Consider the following 23263-nt stretch of genomic DNA (forward strand, 5'->3'; position numbering starts at 1 on the left):
GCAAGGTAGAGAGAGCAGACAAATACATAGTGCTATACAAGCTAAACCTTTTCATAGCTACTGTATATTTAGAAAAGAAAAAAATAACATTTTGAGTTTGAAGTTTTAGTTCATAGTTATTTATACTTATTCATACATGGGCAGTGGCCCATGTAGTTCATGTTGAACACAAAATCTCTTCCTAATATACATTCTACCATCACTTCACAGAACTGATATAGAGATAGGCAAACCAATCTTCTCTGATAGGCCTGCATTCATTATCTGTTGTCACTTGTGATTTATGAGTCTGGCGGTCCGGGGTACTGGCAACCATATGTCTGCTCCTCCCTGCACACACAGGACCCGTTCTAGTAATGATGTACGGATTTATCATCCAAAGACACAAAAAACACACCAAATTAACTTTTAATGGTATTGACAGCACCAGAGTTTTTCCTCTTTTCAACTCCCAGCTCTTCTAAACAAACAGAACGACTTTGATTTGGGTAAAGAAAAAGCTCTGTTAAACAATTTTGGTTTCCAGTGGGTGTTGTTGCTAAACAGGGACAAAAATACCCTATTCCAATTGTCAATCAGTCAGCTTGATGTCCATTAGCTGGTGGCTAATCTAAATTTGCTTTCCATTGTGTTGAGTGAGTCATTATCTGGTTAGCGCCCTAATACCATGTAAATGATAAGATGTACATCATCAGCTTTCAGCACATTGAATACCCCAGCTATTTGTAATACATTTGCATAAAACATACCAATGCTACCTTTTAAATGCTTATCTTGATGGTCTGGTCAGTTGAGAGTCCTTTTCTTAAATAATTAGAGAAGACTAATTAAGCTGTGTGTGTGTGTGTGTGTGTGTGTGTGTGTGTGTGTGTGTGTGTGTGTGTGTGTGTGTGTGTGTGTGTGTGTGTGTGTGTGTGTGTGTGTGTGTGTGTGTGTGTGCGTGCGTGCTGCTCTGTAGTAAATGTTATCTGTTCTGGCAGGGAGTCCATGTCAAATGGTGTGAGGGTGACGAAGCGGGTAAGGGTCACGCTCTATCCCTTGTCAACCCACTTCAGGTCTTCCTCCATCCCCCAGTGGCCTGCTGGGTCTCTGTGATCATGTACATCAAATGGGATCAGGGCAGCCATGTTGGATTTGTCTTCCTGTGGAAGGGTTAGAGTTAGGGGTTAGCAGCTCCTTGTGGGATTAGTAATTGGACAAGGACATTCAGGAACATGGTTTTGTGAGAGCTGTCATCTCACAGTTTTTTTTTCAAAGAAGTGTACACCGAAATGAAGTTGATTGTATTCCAAAAATAAAGAGTAATGATCTTGCTGTCCTTGTACAAACTGTAGTACTATCATATTGTAATGATACAACAACAAAAGTTAGGGAAGATGTGAGCGAAGTATAAATACCATGACAAATCTCTGTGCATGTACTGTATGAACAAACGTAATCATTCTGGTTTGTATTCGTATTGCTAGAGCATAATTTATCTTTATACAGGAGCGATTCGATTCTCAGCCAAAGGATAGTGTTTTATAAATAAATAAAAGGTAAAGGTCCAATATGTAATATATTTACTAAATCAATGTTATGTAATAAATCCAAAAATTACCCCAATGCGTCATCAGATATTAAGGAAACATGCTAAGTTGAAATGCTATCTTTTCTGACAACAATGCTAATGCCAGTATTTGCTCCTTTTGAAATTGGCATGTGTGTTGTTATCAACTGCCCAGTTTGACAGCCAGGCCGGGTTGCCAGAAATACCTGTAAAAACATAAACCCAGCACGCTACAGCTGTAACGTTAGTACAGCCATGAAAGCAGAAAACAAACTAACAGGATCAACGGAGATAGATTCTACCTGACCTAAAAAGAACGGCATGTTTCTAACAGTTGCGTGACCAGAGATGTAACAAACCCCGAGTAAATATTAGAGATGTATTTGAAAGATGGAGACAGCTTAGAGCCCAAAAGGAGCCTGTCGCGATAGTCAATAAATAAATTAATTGCATGATAAAAAAAATTAGCTCGATAATAGTGTGTCAGAGTTGCGCCAGTGTTTTTGTGTGTGTGTGTGTGTGTGTGTGTGTGTGTGTCGGCTCGCCCCCGCGAAGCTCCGACTTGCAGACCACAGAGGAGCAAAAGAAAGTAGCTGCACCTTCGCCAAAATGAAGACTGAAAAACAGAACTATTTTGGTACACACATTTACTCGCCATGTGGCAGATAGCCACATAGATATAGATATAATTTATTAATTATATATTATTTAAATTTAATATTTAGTGTTTAATAAATAATTGTTAAATGTAGTACAGAGTCTGTATTCTATCGCACAAACACTCGAGGAATTCTGCAAACATTTGACAGCCAGTACGAATTGCCTGGGAGAACATACTTGTCACAAACAGCAATTCCACAACTGTACAACAGCGTGAAAGACGACATACTAAAGGAGATCAAAGACATATTGTGGATATTTAACATGTCTTCCAGTTCCAGTGTTAAATATTCTTTACAAATAAAAGTGTATTGATCTTTGAAAAGGTGTACCTGCATTTTTACGCCATTATCATCATATTAGATGAAAATGGTCTCGGAACGACAATATTATCTTTCATCGCAATAATTTCTTGGACAATTTATTGTCCAGCAAAATTTATTATTGTGACAGGCCTAACGCCGAGTTGGCTAATTACCTCCTGAACAGGTAAGCATTAGCTTCAGGCTAATTCATCACTGCTACAAGGGACGGGCATTTAATGTAATTTCAACATTGGTGTACTCACATTGAATTATATAGCTAGAGTACCCGAGTTGGTTACTCACAAACACAATTGGGACACAGCCAGTAAAGTGATCCTGACTTAAGGTGACCAGATTTCTGAGACAAAATCTGGGGACATTTTCAGCTCAGAAGCGTAAATACCTCCAAAACAGGTACGGTTTTTATCTTTGTAAAACTTAAAACGGGGACACTGCCCCAGGGGCATCACTAGACCTAGAGCTGCACTGGGGCACAAGCCCCCCTAGGGTGATCCATGGGCAAGCTCCACTGTAAGAATATTTTGTCTATTTTAACGTTTAAATGCATCAATCTGGTGCACTTTGAAAAAAATTAGGTTAGACTAGATTCTTATTTGTGATAAGAAATATTTGTGCTGTAGCCTGAACTGTTTTGCACTTCAGAATTTTAACCATGCACACACAGGTGGAATAGTTTTTTCTTCATATTTTTGCATTAATGTCACTAGGAAGCATACCAGTAGAAATATATTCATATTTTTAAGTGGGATATATATAAGTAAGTGGGATTGTCTGGAATCTGGCAATATAATAACCATTATGGTGGGATACAGTGGCTAAGCAATTTACAAAAATGTCTGAATACATTATAATTTTGGCCCAAAGTTGGAGACCATGTAGAAATTTTGTTGCAATTTCAAAACCGGATTACCCGGGAACCGCTTGTTGTACCGATGCATATGTTGAGTGAAGAGTTTGTGAGATGTTTCACAGAGAGTAATGGTGTGCAGAGATTTATGCAGAATGCAAATATGATAACATTTCATATAAGTTCAATGCTAATTTTCTTGCAAACCATTTGTCACAGCAACTGCCGCTAATATCATTGGAAAGGTTAGATTCTGGTTGAGGTGGTGGTGCCAGACTCACGCCTTTGGCTGAGTCTCTATCTGTCAGAGGGAGAGCAGGAGTGCAGTTGTGAAGAAGTTGGTAATAATTTCATGGCGCAGATTAACACTTTTGCATGCACTATATCCGTGTCACATTCTCATTAGGGTCTGACCCTAGAATCTCCCCTGCTGCTACTTCATTAGGGCTGAAACGATTCCTCGAATAACTTGAATAATTTGATTACAAAAAATCCTCGAAGCAAAACTCTTTGCCTCGAAGCTTCGTTAAATCAATGTAATTAAGGTTGTACGGCTCACTGTGTTTCCGCACGGAGGATAATTACTAGCGCACACAACAGGTTGACGCTTCTGTGGACACAAGACCGTTTATATGCTGTCTATGCACGAGACTGACGGCCCAGATTACAAATGAACGAAGACGAAAATAGCGAGGGTCTAGAAGAGACAGGCGAGAGAAAACGACAGAAAGTTTGGGATCATTTTAAGCTGCAAACATGCTACTACATTATCTTTGTAGAAAACATCTAGTCTACTCATCCATTCCACGGAGCGAACCCGACACAAGGTAGCTAACTACCGTCTGCTGCTATCGTCCACCGCACTGTTTCACACAACTAGCTAGCCTACAGCATGCTACTCTGCAAATAGCGAAGTTTTACCAACAAGCTAAAACAATAGCTGTCGGTTTGTAGTCTAACTGTTTATTAGTTTGCTACTAATCTTTGGAAACTTAGCTGCTGCCGGAGACAAAACGGCTCCTCCCCCCAGTATGGCCACTTAGTATGTACGTGAATGACGTCATCATGCCGGTGATGTCTGCATTCTTTATTCTTTCTCCTCACTGTGTATTAGCCTTCTTAAAATGTGTCCCCCAGAACAGTGTAGTTGAATAGCCCTGCTGTAAGCTTTGTACAGTCACATTTACCTGGGCTTAGTGAACAGCTCTTTTGCATATCCAGTGCAAAGAGCCAGAGGCAAGAAGGGAAAGGGCGTGAAAAATATTAACATTTGGGCCACCAAAAATGTACTTGGAATTTGGCAATAAAAAATGTTGCTTTTTCAAAAAAAAAGTTTCCTTTTTTTTATTACACAGCAATAATACATATTTACTATGGCTGTTTACTAAGTATTTCTTACTAAGTATTTCTTAACCAATTACTCGATTAATCGATGGAATAATCGGTAGAATACTCGATTACTAAAATAATCGATAGCTGCAGCCCTATACTTCATACTTGTACTCCACTACACCTCAGAGGGAAATGTTGTAATGTTTACTGCACTACATTTATCTGACAGCTTTGCTTATTGCTTCACGCTGGGCTTGTTTCTGCAACAGCTCATTGAGTATCGGATACAATTAAAACTATTGAGGAAATATTTCCTTTGACATTGGTCCAGTATTAAACAAGATCGCTGCAGTCGGCAACGGCGAAACAAGCTACAATGTAAGTTAATAGGACAATTGTCCAGCTTGTATTTACGTTCATAAAAGTGCTCGTTTTGCCACTGACAGGCTCAGATTAATATTCTAACATTATGGAAAGGATTTCTAAGGAGGTCGACCTTTCTGTTAAAGAGTAAGATCCTTTTTTTAAAAATAAAAAAGTCAGCGAAATTGCGTTCGCTAAACCCACCAGACTCCATGTAAATAAACAGTAATTTTAGCATCGTAAAATGGGCATTCTAAAACATCTCTGAGCTCTGAGCAGTGTTTGCTCTGGCTGTCTTGAGCCTGCGTGTGTAGGGTGCACGACTATACTTTTGGTCAATGTTTTCTTTTTTTCATTCCAATTTCGGGTCAGTCACAATGAAAACCGGGGACATTTCCGGGGACAGCTCCAGCTGGGGACGGGTCACCGAAACCGGGGACGTCTGGTCACCCTATCCTGACTGGTCCTGGCTAACGCCGCCATGCTAACCCTGCTAACTGCTAACGTTACTGGAGGGCCAGGCAAGCGGGCCACGGCTGTTAACAATGTGTAGCCTGTTCAGCACCATAGCCGACAGTTATTTTAAGCCAAGAGAGGGGGGGCTCTAAATCGGGAAGAGAGGACCGTGAGTTTGCAGCGTGTTTAGCAATTGTTGCCGTAATTCTAAGCCAATAAAGTGTGTTCAGTCGGGTGGAGAGGACGGCAAGATACTGTTATTTTTAGCGGTTCCTACTGTAATGTTAATTCTAAGCCGAGGAAGTGTGTCTGTCTGTCGGGTAGAGAGCTCCGCTTGAGCGTTGGCTTTTATGACTGTCAATATAGCCAGCATCTAATGTTAGCTACGCCGTTGTGCTGTGAAGTAATGTCTGGCTATGTGAGACAAGCGTCTAGCAACATTGTTGTGGATGCTGCGGTCTCAGCCTGGCAACCTCCGTGAACTTTGAGTCTGGGGAGGAGGGGGCAGGGGAGACGACTCTCTCCAGTATTTTGAATTTGTACTGCAGTAACTATTTCAAACACTAGCTGTCAGTATTACATATTGCACCTTTAATGTTAAAAGATTTAGAGTAAACCACTAATACATATCACATGGCAGCCTTTTCCCTGAAGACTCACGCTGAAATGATGGACGTGTCTTTCATTGGATCATTTAGTGCTCATTGATCTCATGATTACCATGTTAACTGAGCTGTCAGCTTTGGCATCTGGCATCACTGATTCAGGCAGGGGGAAAGAAACTAGGGAGGCAGGCCCACTTATCATGCATGGCCACACAATCTCTATTGTCTTCCTCTGTAGGCTAGCTGGCTTAATTACTCACTAAAAACATCTTTCACAAAGTAATGTATATCTGTCCAGTCTTGTTTAGTTTAAGCAGGATTACCATTGATTCATTAGTTGATCAGGAGACAATTTACAAAAATGAACTGTAAGAAAAAAGCATTAGACATGATTTGAAGAGCATACTGATTGTTTTGTAAAACATCCCTATTCTCCACCCGAATCAAATGAAGTGAGAAACTGTTCTGAATGTGACCACCAACAAAAGTTTAATTATACTATTTTAGGCACTCTAAGGCTCACATTTATTATGCTGTAAATCTGCAGCGCAACACAGAGAAAAAAGCTCCTGATCCTTCTTGCTCACGCACAAGGAGCTTGCATCATAAATCACTTATGCAAAAATATTTTCAGGGGTCCCAATTTTTAATAATATACTAATCAAAAGCCTTTTAGTTTGATTAGAACACAAACAAACAATGCAGGTACAATATTGATAAAACAAATCATAACTTAAACCCATTCAATTTAAGGAATTATATTTGGATTTTGCGGCAAACTAACTTGATTTTCGCCCCCAATAATACATAACATTATAAAGCCATCAAAATGTTTGCTGTCATGGGCAGCAAGAAGAAGTTTGTAGTTAAAGGTCCCATGGCATGAAAACTTCACTTTATGAGGTTTTTTAACATTAATGTGAGTTCCCCTAGCCTGCCTATGGTCCCCCAGTGGCTAGAAATGGTGATAGGTGTAAACCAAGCTATGGGTATCCTGCTCTGCCTTTGAGAAAATGAAAGCTCAGATGGGCCGATCTGGAATCTCCTCCTTATGATTCATAAGGAGCAAGGTTACATCATGGCTTAAAAACAAGCAAAGCATGGCAGTTGGTCAAGGCCACACCCCCACCCTCCACCTTGCCCCCCCCTCTCTCCTCATCAATAGCATTTAAAGCTACAGACACAGAAATGGCACATCCTAAGTAAAGCTCAGTGTGGAACTGGCTCTAGTGGCTGTAATTCTGCACCAAGGCAAGAATTTCGGGAAAGAGACTTCAGATACAGTATTAGGGGACCACTAAAGCCTATATAAAAGCATCCAAAAGCAGCATGTCATAGGACCTTTAATGGGCCAAAACGTACAAAACCACTGTTTTGGTTCTTTAATAATGCCTAATTTGTCTTTGTAAAAACAGGGGCTATTAAACCTTTGTTTAGAATTCAATAGATCAGCTTTTTGTTGGGAACTAATAATGTTCACAAATATAGATTTATTTATGTATACTAGATTATAGTCAATTAGTGATTATAGTTTTCAGCTAACAATCAGTGACAGATCTTAACTAACCAAAAATAAGTCGTACAGCTGTTTCCTTCAACATCAATGTGACTGTGAAGATATTTGCTTAATTTCCAATGTGAGAAATGAGATATAGAAGGAGATTAAACTACAGAGCCCAGACAGGACGGTGGGCACAGACCCAGAACAGAGCCCCAGGTAACAGATGGAATTTATTGATTTGGGATATATCTCTATTAGCCAAGTCCATGGTCACTGAACCAAGTGTCCACCTGTGAAGGGTTGTCAGTCTGTGCTGAGCATGATAAATGATGTTCTATCTATATAGACCTGCAGAACTTGATACATTGTAGTAACATTCAGTATACATAAAGATATTCAATATTTTGATCAGGGATTGTACACAACACACCCTTACACCTATATGTTACACTCTTGTTATTCGCTATGGCTCAACAGCTTTGTATCCCCCTCCCTTGTTCTTATCAGAATCTGTCCCGCTGACATTGATCAATGGCAGTGCCAACGTGAATGATTGAGAGAACAACTGAGGTATTGACAGCAAGAAAGGATTTTACAGAAAGCCAGTCAGTACAGTCACACAGTGAATAGCTGTGGTGGGGGCTTGTCAAAGCAAATGACTTACTTCATCCATTTCTCATTTTCTCTCACCCACCACTCTTCCTTTCTCTGTGATGAACAGTAATGTGCTGAAATTGAGTGCAGTGATTCAGTATCATAAATGGAGAAAGGCATTGCAACCACCAACAATCATCTATATTGCATGCAGATGTGTCTTGAAATTAAACATCTCTTTGCAGTCCAGCAACAGTGAACAACACTCTGGTGCAATTACTTCAAATAACTTCAGACATACATGTAATGAGAGTATGAGCAATATTTTCATGAAAAAGATTAGGCTTGTGAAAACTCACACACAAGATTTACAGATGTTGTCTTTTGGCTATACATTTATCAGCCAGCGCTTTTTTTAAATCTAGCTAAGCAAACCATCCAATCACTGATACATGAAGTTCAGATACAACTACACTTCATCCACAATATATTTTTAAGATCAATTTCTGGCATTAGAGGAAATCTGGAAGAGACTGACAAAGTTGATTGAAAACTAGACCATTGAAGAAACTGTTAAGTTGACTACTATTACATTTTTATTTGGATAAGACGACTATTCACAATCTGACAAACACAGGATATGTATATACAGTAGGATAAATAACATTTTAAAGCAATGACAAAAACAAAATCAAACATAAGAAAATGACAGTAATTTCCATTTTTTCATGTTGTGTTTGTTTTGGTGCTAGAAACTCAGACACCTGTTATACAGTATGCCTATGCTAACTAGATCACTGATGTAAAATGTCCAAAAAGATAAGATAAGATGAATATGAATAGGCATTGTGTGAGAATTGCACCTGTTTTGCATTTGATCAGACAAGGATTGTGGAATAATATACCTGTACAAAAAGTATAATAATAATAATACGTGAAATCTCAGTAAGGTTCTTGATAAAAAGGAAATAAAGTGCACCCTGAGTAAAGGCAAAAGCCCACCAATGGATTAGGAAATTAATTAGGTGCATACGTTATGTGTTAAAGCAATAAACAATTTTCAGATTGTATTCACACAGTCTACATGAGAAATATCAAGTCTGCATATATCAGCCCAGTCATTGTTATGGTTCCCCAGGGACAAAGGCTGGGTATTATTGAATATCAGTAGGGCACTGCCACTAGCTGCTTTAGGAATGACTCAGACTGCAAATAATGCATTAAAGTTCAGTTCTCCCTGATCAACACTTGGGCTCATTAATGGTATTCCATAAGTAATGGCTGGATTTCCACAGACCAGTATATCAGATGTTGGCTGCTTGGATAATCCCCCCTACTGGCTCTGGTGAATGTTTTGACGGCTCCTTCTCTGTGACTCTGTACTTGAGTTACTGCTTTCAAATCCTTATAATTTAACACAGAATGCTTGCAAGTTTATGATGAAAAACTGCAAGAAATTTGATTGAGGTATCTTATTACTTAAAATTACTTTACTCACAACATTTTCACCAGACGTTTTGAAGGTTGCTACTACCACATGGGCTCAGCTTGGACCACATTGATACAATTAAGTTGCTGCTTGGCAGTTCAACAACCTCACTGTATCTATTTTTTCCATAAAATGGCTTCTGCAAGAGAGCATTTTTCTTGACTGCTACAGTGAAGGTGAAGTGTGGAGAATGGTCAGCATTTTCCAACGATCAAAACCGGTTGGAAAAAGCTGCTGTCAGTGTCTACACAGAATTCATATCTATCAAGTCTTGTATGCGGTGTGTCTGAAGAAACACATGCCATATTCTGGCATGGCAAACACATAAAAAATGCTTTTCAGCCTCACACAGTCAGTCTATGTCTTGCAATCTCAGATGTATTTATTATTCAACAATGTTATACTGCATCCATCCATCCATCGTCGTCCGCATGCTGCAGCCTCTCAGATTTATTGATATAGCTTTTACTGTATTTTTAACTGTCTGACATTACTCATGCTTAGTCATATTTAACAGAATGCCTCATAGTCTGATGTTATTGAACAGCATAGATAAACCTCCCTCCTGTCCTCCGACAAGATGGGCTGCTGGTGCAAGCTACATACATAAACAAACATACTGTACATGGTAGAATAAGCCTGTAAATTTTGAGCTTTTTGGTCAAGCCACATCTCTTGACTAATCTTTCTACAGGCAGTACCTGCCAGGGTGTTTGGAGTTTTGCCCGGGAGCAAAGTCAAGAGCAATGACTTCATTGCTGGATTTTTCTTAAGCACACAATGAGCCTCCACCATGCAAATTGTATGGCTGGACTTGAAATATATTAAGTAAATTGACCAAGGGTGCCCAGACTAACGTGATGAATATAAATAATTTGTGTCCCTTTGTATGTGACTCGCGGGACTGTGCAGGTAAAAAAGCTTTACCTCTCTATGATGAATAAATGCCCAATGCAGACTGGTTTAGCTAATAGAAGTGCATGGACGATGGATGGTAAACGTTTCAAAGGGTGGAGTTCATCGTTTAAAATCATTAGAAGGCAAGTTGTATGTTTTATATGTTGTTAAAAAAAAATAATTGTTAATCACAAAAAAGAGTAAATATAGCCACAGAATATAAATAAGTATATTATGTAGAGTGATATACTACTGTACACAGTTTTGAGTTGTGTTGTCTACTTGCACTCTGTACTATACTACTATGGGATTTTTAATTCTGATAAGGGTTTCTGTTACACAATTGTATGTTAATATTGGTATCCATGATATTGGTAAATATGAGATGTGGTGGAGCACCACCTGTTCAGGAGATTGATTCGGTAACACAGGTACATGATGTATCACCCACGTCACCATGTTCAGTTCAGGAGTAACTAATGAGGTGTTTTTGCATAACTCATAGTTCATAAGCAAATGTAACAAGGATCCAGTACCTTATTGCAAATATATGTTGCACCCACTCAGCTTGCTTGAGTCTCTCTAATAGGTATGTGGTTATTGCTTTTGCTGTCTGAGTGTAACTATACTACATGGTTATGTGGCTGAATTATGCAGAATTTGATTGGCAGCAATGTATTTTTTACCAGAATAAAATGTGTCTGCACTGCACAAGTGATTCTTTTTTTCAATTATGTGCAAGCATGACATGGGAGCAGGCTATGACTTTATAGATAGAGAAGTTGACCTAAGTATAGTTATCACACATTCTTATGATGAAATGGACCCATTCTTTTCCCAAGTGATTTTAATGCCCAGTAGAGGCCTGACTCAGGTTAATGTAACAATCAGTGAATCAGCCTACAGTCTATAGCATCATCCTGGTTGCCTGTACAGCTCAGGTGGATCTTTTCTAACATTCTACACCTGTGTGTCACGGCAGCTGTCTAAAGTGCAGATCCAGAGGCCACCAGGGATACAGGCGCTGTCCAGGGTACTTGCTGTCTTTGATACACTGACGGGCATTATTCCCACGGCTAACAATGATGATACAAATTTCACAGCTTCTTAGATTTGCCATTTCAGACATTCTGTAGATGCACAGCTCTGGTATTTTGTTTTGATCTTGGCTGGTGTCTCTCAGCTGATATTGGGCTGTGGCACTGTCATGAACTTGTAGTGGCATAGCATGTATGGAAAATCAATATTGCCTGTTATAAGACACTAAATATAATGGGTCTAATTAGTTTTAATATAAGCCCACCTGTCTCCCACCCTTGCTCTTGCTGCATTGGTATCCTTCTCTAACCTGACCCATCCTTTTGATTAATATCCCCAACTTGACTGAAGCCGTTTTAATGGCTGAAATTATGAAGTTATTATATCTTTAATCTCAATTCAGCAGGTCAAACTATGTTGTTGGTTTCTAATATTGTATATACAATAAATGCAAATTGACAAGGAATGCAAGGATCCGGGGAAATCGGTGTAGGTGATTGTCAGATCCTGGAAATCATGTTGACTACAAATACTTTATAACATCAATCACTGGCAATAACCCAGTGGAATAAATAAAACATTACATGGGCATCCATTAAGTGACAAACCCCTGCACTCATTCACATACAGTACTGTACACACAGACATACTATTCCTCAAACCAGTAAGAACAAAGCATGTTACTCATTTCATATTCAGATTTTATGTTAATATTTTTAAACATTTTAAAAATCCACAATGATTTGCTTCCGCTAACATGTGCATTGTTCGATCTACCCACCCATCTCCACTGACACCCTCATAAAGTGCTGTGTTCTGAAGGGACTCACTGAAAGGTAATTAAAATATGACTTGTGCTTGAGAAGTAAAGTATTTCCTCCTCTCTAATCCACTAATTATCTTAAATCAGGGACATGATATAGCAAAACACTATCTTAAAAAAGCAATATATCCTTAACAGAAATCGAGGCAGACATTCACAATTAACAACAAACACTATTCCAATAATCGTCTTAGGTATGCATTAAAATGGTCTGGCAGGGATGTTGTTTTTGTTATTTGGGAGATGGGTCGGAATAGCATCTGTCGTATAAATAAATAAAGATGAAATGCTATCAAGCCCTCTGAGAGAGATGGGGCGGAGCTGTATTCTTCAATGTCTGGGAGCTGAATACCTCTCTGACAGAGGGAGAGAGGCATTGTTGTTATTTTGGTTTTAAGAATTGATTTGTTGCTTTGGCAAGGAGTGTTATTTTCATGCAGCATTAAGAGCTCTTTCCAAAAGAAGAAAGGAATTTTTTTTTCCTTCTAAAAAAAGCTAACACCTATCACAGTAGGATTAATTGCTTGGAACATCTATGCTGTCAGCCAGAGGAACTCTCTCCAGATACTTGGGGCTCAACCAGATTTCAAAAGCCACTCAGCTGAAATGGGTCATTTACTTACATTAGATTTAAGTAGAAAGAAGTTAATTTGCTTGCCACAGCTTATTTCACCTTCTGGCACCTCTCACACTGACTATACAGTATTTTTTTTTTTTCACACATTGTCACGAATCATTGTAGTTTAAAGGAGTCCAGTCCAGTAAAGCTTTCCATAACTGTATGACTTCATTATTAGGACACTCAATGTCTCATGTCTCTGGATAAGAGATGGATGATCGGAGTTGTCCAAACTTCTGAATGAAGTCTGCCTGAGCCTGGACTAAAGCCTCCTCATCTATGTACACTGCCGGCCTTCTGGCTGCAACAAAGTACTGCACCTTCCTCAGGCTCCAGCCAAGGACGTACATAAGCAGGCCACACACAGCTGCTGTCGACCTGCCTACTCCAGCGTTACAGTGAACATAGACAGTGTGACCATTCTCCAAGAGACCATGAAGCAAGAATACAGCTTGGGGAAGCATCCGGATCCGACCTGCAGATGAAGACAATAACACACAATACACTTAAAGGAGAAGGCTTGCGATATTCTATATTTTTCTTATCTCAATAAATTCCATTAAAAGACAAAAACCAACAATGCATTTGTTCATCTCAAGATTTTGCGTACGCTTATTTGTGTACTCAATAAGTGGCGTATGTATGACACGCCAATTCATATGCCATTTTGGCATGTTATCAAGACGCATAATCGCTTTTTAGCGTGTTTATCAACGCTGTTTGGCCTCTATTGTCTTACATTATCTTGTGATTGCGTGTCAATTTATGCTGTAGCGAGTAGTATGAAAGGCCGAAAATCCATGTAGGGAGGTTGGTTGGGGTGGTGGATGGGTCAAACAACACCGGACTTTCACCCAGGAGACCGGGGATCGTTTCCCGCGTGTCACGTTTCCTAAACCCAACCGTGGCTTTCTTCTTTTCCTAAACCCAACCCCGTTATTGTTTTCCTAAACCCAACCGTCCCGTTCTTCTTTTCCTAAACCCAACCCCGTTATTGTTTTCCTAAACCCAACCGTCCGAAAAGCGATTATGTGTCTTGATAACACGCCAAAATGGCATATGATTTGGTGTGTCATACATACGCCACTTATTAAGATCAGTCTGCAACCCGTCCGCTGTATACGGCATAGACATACGTGCCGATAGCTCAAAATGCAACGTGCTGTACACGGCGTGCTGTATACGGCGTAGACATACACGTGGATAGCTGAAAATGCGTACAGATAATACGCCACTTTGCTTTAGAAAGTGGCGTGTATGTTTATGCAAAGTCATGATGTCACGTTGTCCAGGCCCATTAATTCCTACTGAAAACAGCTCACAAGTGTATTTTTTTTAAAGGCTCAGTTATTAACTAGGCACTGTAGTAACAAACATTACTCAAACAGAAATAATTAGTGTATATGTTGGGAACTATTTTTTAGCTGTGGATTAATACAAATTTGTGTTCTAGTGAGTATTTACTGAACAAGAAAGGAGTATCTGGGTTTGACTTAGGATAAAGAAACATGCCACTTAATGCAATGGTGTGGCTCATTGATGTGTTTAATAATTTTTGGTCAACAATGGAGGTCTATGGCACAGAGGAAAAAAGATCAAATCAGGCTTTGGATAGTCTCGCTTTACCAGACCATCCTCCACAGCGTTGCAAAGGAGGGTCTGGCTAGTCCACACAGCATTCCAGGATGGGAGAAAAACGTGCTGGGATTTATTGCCATGTCTTTAAACCAATCACAATCGTCATGCTAAGCACCGGCAGCAGGCCCTGTGTCGCTGCAAAATAGCCTCAGGAAGGAACTTGTTTTGGCAGAACGTGTACGTTCAAAGGTTGTTTTAGTCGTGCAACAGAAAATCTCAGATTGGACAGATAGTCTAGCTAAGTCTCGATTTACCCTGCAGAGATCTGAGGAGCAGTTAACCATAGTCCTCATAAATCAACCAGAGTTTAAAATTCCAACACAAAGAAAGCGGAAGGAGAAAAGAGTGAAATTCGGCGGAATTTCCAGCGGCAACAGAGCAATCCAGGATGTGGAACGTCGTGGATATAGACTAGTCTTTGGATACACAGACAATGTTTATTAGTTGGATAAATTAATTTTTTTATGGAATTGGTTTAATGAAATAAGAAAATTAGAATATCATATTTATGATTTAACATACTGTATGAACTCGGTTACCACTTTGCATCACCTTTGGAAGAGAAACATAAATATATGTGGCATGTCGTTTGCCTGAAGGCACCCCATGCATACTTAAAATGTACATTTATCACAATCCTTGGGCAGGTTGCTGGATTCTAGAGCAAAATAATAAGTAATAAATCACAAGTATCGACAGGTACACATGTAGTAGAGTCTCTATCTCGGGTAATTTTGTTTGCACTTTGGTTTACCAAAGGAATTATTTATTTGCTTTAATTCACTGTGGAAGCATAAATAGCACTTCTTTTGTGACTGACATAATATACCATAGATACTGTATGATAAATTATTAACATTCTGGTTAAAGGAAACCTTGGAAGGTGATTAGTGGTCATAGTTGGCTATAATTCTATTAATCACAGACTTCTTGCTGATCTTTTTACCTTTAGATATTTGAATGGAACCTTCAGTTAGCTTTTCTTTTCTTTATTGAGTAAGTTTAAGGCTTTTCAGCTGTAGGATCCAGACTCATGACTGCAATATATTGTATATCCACTGCCAAGTGGCTATGAGGGAGATGTTGAGTCCCAAACAGCTACAAGCTGCGTCTGTCCCCTCACTCTGACTTGATCAAATACTATTATTACCTCCATCAAGGAGGTTATGTTTTCGGCTTGGTATGTCTGTCTTGTTGTTACGTTGTTTGTCAGCGAAAAAAACTACTTGCACGATTATCATGACACTTAGTGGAAAGGGTGTAGCATCCGTCAAGGAAGAACCCATTACATTTTGGAGCAGATCCAAATCATGGGACAGATACACAAATCATTTTTCACTTTCGTTAACACTACAAGATAGGGCATTTATGCTGCCTTCATGTGGTGTCGGAATAATCTGAAAAATGAGTTCCCAACCATATTTCATGGGTCACTTGATCCGTTTCCTTTGCTCTTTGTTGTCGCGCAAATACTGAAAACAGCTATCAACGTGTTGTTTAAAGCAATAAAATACGACACATTTTCTTTGTCGCATCCATGTTGTTTCAACATTACGACTTAAAGCTTACGAACACAGCAAAGTCTGAAGAATGATTTTCTGAGAAACTCGAAATGGGACCAATCGAGGAGCATGTGAATGCACCACTGGCCTTGTCGCCAGTCTGCGCTCTCAGAGCGCCAATCTAGTTATTACTGTATTTATTCTTATATGTCCACAGAATTCTCCTTACCATCAGTGCTCATGTCAGGTGTGGGTATCCACACATACACAAGGCCACAGTCTTTGTACAAATGCATCATGGTCTCCGGGGTCATGGCTTCCCTAGGGTTGCGCCTGCAGCCATTGGAGTTGTTCACCACATCCCACTCTGTCTGGAAGTTCATCACTGCAGTAATCCCCAATTCATGCTTCATCTTTATAGTCACATGTTCCACCTGTCGAGGGCAGCTGCCCAGCCAAATACGTGGCAGCACCCTGGGGGCAATAAACAGGGACGCATTAATCATTACTGTGTATGCAAGTCAATATTGAATGATATACATGCTGAACTTGTGAGGTTCATGAAATGACTGACTAACCACTAAGCAATTATGAACAGATAAATGATGTACAGGTGAATATTATCAGATAACACAGGATCAGAATGGATCTGCTTTTCAAGAGCAGTGTTTAAATGAAGTAACAAAGGATGAAAAGTAAAGATACAGAATAAATGATAACATTGTTAAATGGGTTTGAAGAGAGCATCAGACACTGAAAGAAAAAAAACAAATGTGTAGAGAGAGAGAGACTGCATGTTGAATGCAAGTTACTAAAATGGAAAATATTTCATCTCACTGTTTCTTTCTCCTATCTTCCTCCCTCTTTCCCTCATAGCAGTGATGTTTTATTGACCTCTTGTCCTTCCTCCTCCTGACCACTATGGTCTGAGGCAGGCTCCATTTAGTGCTCATTAGCATGCATTAAGTCAACAACCAGAGGAGGTGAAATGTAAAAGGAAGGAAGGACACCGTCAATCCGTGATGTCCTAGAGTCACACTGCAGTGAAAGTCCCTGGTCTTGACTTGCTGTTATCAGATGACCTCTCCTTTTAAAAAAAGCAGCTTTGATGTAGGTGAAACTGTCCTTTTTTGCTACTAAAGAATTATACACGTGTTTGTTCTTACTATCACACACTATCAATATATAACAATTGGACTAAAAAAACTGAAAAACTGTTGTAAAAGTTGTGTCAAAACAAATTTCATATTATTCATCCGGTAAGACAGTTACTACTTATCTTTTATGGTAAAATGAAAATATGGGAATTCTTGGAAGATTCTGGTAGTTCCACTAGTTACGTTTTCACTTAACCTTACAATGTAGGAATAACAAAGTATGTGTTATTTGTCCCAACAGTTCAATTGTTCCAAGTTGATTTTTATAAATTGACTCTTGTTCAGTTCAACAGTTATAAAAACTCGTAACAAAAATCTCTATATATCCTTAAGGCCTCCTCTCCCCTGAATACCAGCATGAGAGACGAGGCACCGGCTACACAGCGAGTTAAAGTCTCTCTTAATCATATGATGAGTTATTGCAGAGGTGAGTGTGTATGATACTTGGGGCTACACGGATACCAAGTCTGAGGGACTAATTTGAAAAAGCTATTATTAGGAAAGATACAAGGGCACAGTGATTCCTACTGAACACAGGTCCTTGACATAAGCCTTGTAAGGTCTTCGGACACAAATTAAAACATGTCACCAGCCAAGCCTGCTCATTCTTATGCAAGTTATGTACTCACTGCCTCAGGGGTCCTGGGCTCATTTCTGCTGTGCCTGGTATACCATGGCACTGAGTGTGTGCCTTACAAAAGGAAGGCATGCATGGGTAGGTTGATAGAGTATATGCTTGGTGTTGTGCATGTAACTATTTACTCATCAATTTAAGCCCAATTTACAGATTTCATTGAAATATGAACATGCATCCTCCAAACCATCAATATGAATTGCTGTTGTTGCAACTGACTCCTCAACAGACATTGCCATTCCATAAGCCAAATACCATAGCTGATAATGCAACTGCTTGTGGTCTACTTTTTGAAAGGACATCAATTTTCAAGTGACCGATAGCATTTATAACTAAATGGGAGAGAGCAAGGTTAAAAAGCAATGGAGTGAGCAGGCCTAAGAGGGTGATTGCGGCTTTGGCTGCCCTGTAAGAGAGGAACAACTTTCATCAAGAAAGGGCAGTGTGACATGACTGCCCTGCCCTCTTTGCAGGACACTGTACTGATAATAGACTTCAGATGATCAAGGCGAATTGAGCACTCTGCCCTCTGCATACAGGGGGAGGAGGTAGTGAGGGTGGAGAGATTCAAATTCCTGGGAGCCTATATCACGGCAGATCTCGCATGGTCTGTAAACATCTCTCACCAGGCCCAGCAGAGACTATACTTCCTTAGGAAGTTAAAAAGGTCCCACCCCCAACAGCAGCTGCTGGTAAACCTTTACGGTGCCACTATCGAGAGCCTCCTGGGCTACTGCTGCACAGTGTGGTACTGTCATCGGGACTAAAACGCCTCCTCTGAAGGACTTTTGCACTGGCCAACTACAAAAGAAAACCAGACCCATCCCACCCTGGACACGCACACACACATTTTTTGGTTGTGGTTGTAATTACCGTATTTGTTTTTTTCCCCTATTGATTGATTCATTTAAATAACCTTTCTTTGTGTGTGTGGAAAGAGGAGACATACATGTGAAGCTTTTTGTCAGTCAACATGTTTGAGAAAATAACAGAGTAGCCCTCTGCAGTACACACACACACACACACACACACACACACACACACACACACACACACACCTTATCCAACATTGTACTTACTTTATCTTGTTTTTATCGCCTGTCTTTGTATTATTCTTAAATCTTTTAGCTGAAACTGTAACTTTGAACTTTATGAAATTTAGACATTCGCATAATTCCCATACAACATCACGCTGATGGCTTTGGCTTTGTACTGTATTACCTGGAGAAATGAATGGCCTTCTGACCAGCCACACTAAAGTAAAAGTTGGTGGTGTGTTTCATCTCATCTGTGTGTCCTGTTTCCTCTATCCAGTGACCAATCGGATGGAAGTACACTCCATCCACCATGTTCCTCTCATCATATGAACAACATCTGTCATGGCTTGGACCGCTGCCTGGTGACAAAGAAGACACCCTTTCTGCAGGTTAGTGACCAAATACCCATTTAAGGATGTTTTGGGACATTGAGTACTCATAAATATGTTTTTTATATGAAGATTTATTTCCTAAACAAATACAGGCAGATGTTGTCTATATTTTTCTTTGAGGGACAAATGTACAACGTTGCGTTCAATAGAAAAACAAAGGGAGAAAATGGGTTTCTTCTGATCATAACAACTAGTGGTGGAGAGTAGGATTGGGCATTGAGAACCAGTTCCAACTTGGAATTGTTTAAAAAATTACAATTCCAATGAAATCTTTATTAGAAACGTTTGAAATCGTTTTGAATCTGATCATTGGTTCCAAATTTAACACGCATGTTTTGGTTTCCGTGGCGGCCACCGTACTTCCAGGCGCTTGTTGTGTTGCAGCAATGGAGCACAGTAAGCGGCACTCCAAAGTGTGGTTTTATTTTACGTTGAAAAGCCTGGTAAAACTGTAAATCACCATTGAATTAAAATAAAATGGTCCTCTTATCTGTGAAATAAGCATGTGACCCATTTCAGCTCCACCCCTCAAATAATCAGACTCGAGAATCGGTAAGAACCGGAATCAAAAGTAAGAATTGGAATAGTTAAAATCAAAACGATGCCCAATCCTAGTGGAAAGTAACAAAGTACATTTATTTTTGAGGTACTTTCTGCTACTGAATACTTTCATTTCACAAAGATTTAGAGGGAAATATAGTTTTCACCTCACAACAGTACATTCATCGGACAGGTACCTAGGTAATTTGCAGATCATAGACTATATCATAGACAGACTATGTATATACATATTTATATTACAAACAACCCAAGCCTATATAGATTAAAATAATTAGCTCTACTTCAACCAGTTACTACATTAAAATACTGCTTACATGTTAATGCTTCAACAATAATAATCCAGTTAACACTCTGAATGGGGCCATTTTGCATTCTTCATTTACTGTCTTTACTGTATCTGATTGCAGATAACATAAAACTGTTATAAATACATTGTACTAAAGTATAACTTTGAATGCAGGACTTTTAATTGTAATGATGTATTGTGACACTGGATTTGCTGCTTACCGACAAGTCTCAGTAAAAACGCATTTCTTTAGGTAAGGCATGTGTGCACTGAAATCCATAAACCGCCGAGCATTAAGTTAAAACCAAGTGCTACTTTACCGCCATCATGTGGCGTTAAGGATACATTACACACAATGAACCAAACATGGCGGAGTTATAGTCGTATTTTGCTATGGTATTTTGCCTGAAACGTCGACGACATTAAATCAGTGTCACGTCTCAAAAACAATACGTTTGTACGCGGCTGAATCGGATGCACAGTATTGATGCATACCTTCCCAGATATAAGTGCCTCGGACTCTTTTGACGAACTTGAACCACAGTGTGTCTTTGAACGGCTCTGCCAGCTGCACGTCGCCGATCCACAGACACGGTTCATGTGTTGACAGGAGCTTCTGGGAGGCTCTCATCTCAACCGCTCCGCTCGGATCCCAGTTGCCCATTTCCGTACGCGAACCCAAAACAAAGACCTCTACATCCGAAGACTCTGGAGTGAGAATGATACCGAATTTGAATAACATTGTCGAAGCCTTAACTAAATATGTCCTCAATCGTTTATTATGGCGGGTTTTGGTTAATATTATGAGGTCCGCGTCGCCCATTAACTGAATAGTGTTGTCTAAAAATAATCGGCTCGTGTTTTGGACAGTGTAGTTTGCAGCAAAGAGGTGGTAGACAAATATGAAGTCCCACTCTGGCCGAATTAAAGCGCACCATTCCTCAGCCACACCAGGGAAAACTCTACATGGAGTAATTCGAAATACTCAAAATACTTTAATTTACAAAAGTATTGTACTCAAGTACAATGTAAGTAGTATTTCCATTTCCCGCGAGTTGGACTGCAGAGTAAAAGAAAATCAGCCATCAAGTGCTCAGCATATAGGAACTCCTTCAATGTCCTACTGTTGGAATAGCATTCCAGGTGACTACCTCTTAGCTGGATGAACACTTATTTTGCTTACTACCATCTTACTACATATTCCTATGTGTTACTTCATTGTTTTCATATAGTTTCAGTATTAATCTACGAATAATAAAAATAACTGTTTACAATCCTCATAGAGCTGTATGTTTAGCCTACATGCAGGTGCTGGTCATATAATTAGAATATGAAAAAGTTGATTTATTTCAGTAATTCCATTCAAAAAGTGAAACTTGTATAATGTATACATTCATTCCACACAGACTGATATATTTCAAGTGTTTATTTCTTTTAATTTTGATGATTATAACTGACAACTAATGAAAACCCCAAATTCAGTATCTCAGAAAATTAGAATATTGTGAAAAGGTTCAATATTGAAGACACCTGGTGCCACACTCTAATCAGCTAATTAACTCAAAACACCTGCAAAGGCCTTTAAATGGTCTCTCAGTCTAGTTCTGTAGGCTACACAATCATGGGGAAGACTGCTGACTTGACAGCTGTCCAAAAGACAACCATTGACACCTTGCACAAGGAGGGCAAGACACAAAAGGTCATTGCTAAAGAGGCTGGCTGTTCACAGAGCTCTGTGTCCAAGCACATTAATAGAGAGGCGAAGGGAAGGAAAAGATGTGGTAGAAAAAAGTGTACAAGCAATAGGGATAACCGCACCCTGGAGAGGATTGTGAAACAAAACCCATTCAAAAATGTGGGGGAGATTCACAAAGAGTGGACTGCAGCTGGAGTCAGTGCTTCAAAAACCACCACGCACAGACGTATGCAAGACATGGGTTTCAGCTGTCGCATTCCTTGTGTCAAGCCACTCCTGAACAAGACACAGCGTCAGAAGCGTCTCGCCTGGGCTAAAGACAAAAAGGACTGGACTGCTGCTGAGTGGTCCAAAGTTATGTTCTCTGATGGAAGTAAATTTTGTATTTCCTTTGGAAATCAAGGTCCCAGAGTCTGGAGGAAGAGGAGAGGCACAGAATCCATGTTGCTTGAAGTCCAGTGTAAAGTTTCCACAGTCAGTGATGGTTTGGGGTGCCATGTCATCTGCTGGTGTTGGTCCACTGTGTTTTCTGAGGTCCAAGGTCAACGCAGCTGTCTACCAGCAAATTTTAGAGCACTTCATGCTTCCTGCTACTGACCAACTTTATGGAGATGCAGATTTCATTTTCCAACAGGACTTGGCACCTGCACACAGTGCCAAAGTTACCAGTACCTGGTTTAAGGACCATGGTATCCCTGTTCTTAATTGGCCAGCAAACTTGCCTGAAATTTCACCCTATAGAAAATCTATGGGGTATTGTGAAGAGGAAGATGCGATAAGCCAGACCCAACAATGCAGAAGAGCTGAAGGCCACTATCAGAGCAACCTGGGCTCTCATAACACCTGAGCAGCGCCACAGACTGATCGACTCCAAGCCACGCCGCATTGCTGCAGTAATTCAGGCAAAAGGAGCCCCAACTACGTATTGAGTGCTGTACGTGCTCATACTTTTCATGTTCATACTTCTCAGTTGGCCAACATTTCTAAAAATCCTTTTTTGTATTGGTCTTAAGTAATATTCTAATTTTCTGAGATACTGAATTTGGGGTTTTCATTAGTTGTCAGTTATAATCATCAAAATTAAAAGAAATACACACTTGAAATATATCAGTCTGTGTGGAATGAATGTATACATTATACAAGTTTCACTTTTTGAATGGAATTACTGGAATAAATCAACTTTTTCATGATATTCTAATTTAAGAAAGCCTAAAAAAGTCATGGAGTAAAACTATATGGAGGTTGCCGATCTGAACAACTG

The 23263-nt window shown here is 39.6% G+C and overlaps 1 protein-coding gene and 1 long non-coding RNA gene across 3 annotated transcripts; one reads left to right on the plus strand and one right to left on the minus strand.

Annotated features, from left to right (window-relative positions):
- The first annotated feature begins 1124 nt into the window (after positions 1-1124).
- Positions 1125-20062, plus strand: LOC116066244. Its single transcript, XR_004108920.2, has 3 exons — positions 1125-1136; positions 2841-2844; positions 19664-20062. It is a non-coding gene; the product is annotated as an uncharacterized LOC116066244 (long non-coding RNA).
- epm2a (EPM2A glucan phosphatase, laforin) lies at positions 12030-21266 on the minus strand. 2 transcript variants are annotated; one of them, XM_035995409.1, is made up of 4 exons: positions 20802-21266; positions 19252-19446; positions 16469-16713; positions 12030-13574 (listed from the first exon to the last, which is right to left on the minus strand). In XM_035995409.1, the coding sequence occupies exons 2-4, from the start codon at positions 19377-19379 to the stop codon at positions 13291-13293; spliced, it is 657 nt and encodes a 218-aa protein (XP_035851302.1). In that variant the 5' UTR covers positions 19380-19446; positions 20802-21266; the 3' UTR covers positions 12030-13290. The 2 variants fall into 2 exon arrangements, with proteins under 2 accessions (XP_035851302.1, XP_031178039.1); XM_031322179.2 differs by having other exon boundaries at positions 19252-19426; positions 20802-21265.
- Between the last annotated feature and the right edge of the window lie 1997 nt (positions 21267-23263).

Source organism: Sander lucioperca, chromosome 19 (genome assembly GCF_008315115.2).
Source record: "Sander lucioperca isolate FBNREF2018 chromosome 19, SLUC_FBN_1.2, whole genome shotgun sequence".
In the NCBI taxonomy this organism is placed as follows: Eukaryota; Metazoa; Chordata; class Actinopteri; order Perciformes; family Percidae; genus Sander; species Sander lucioperca.

What these genes read in the sequence shown, in the direction of transcription:
- epm2a (XM_031322179.2), bottom strand. Translation starts at nt 21,129, where the DNA reads ATGGGCGACGCGGACCTCATAATATTAACCAAAACCCGCCATAATAAA. An exon ending in AAGGCCATTCATTTCTCCAG is followed by an intron (nt 16,714 to 19,251) that starts GTAATACAGTAC and finishes TATTGCCCCCAG; the next exon opens with GGTGCTGCCACGTATTTGGC. An exon ending in ACCTGACATGAGCACTGATG is followed by an intron (nt 13,575 to 16,468) that starts GTAAGGAGAATT and finishes CTTCATCTGCAG; the next exon opens with GTCGGATCCGGATGCTTCCC.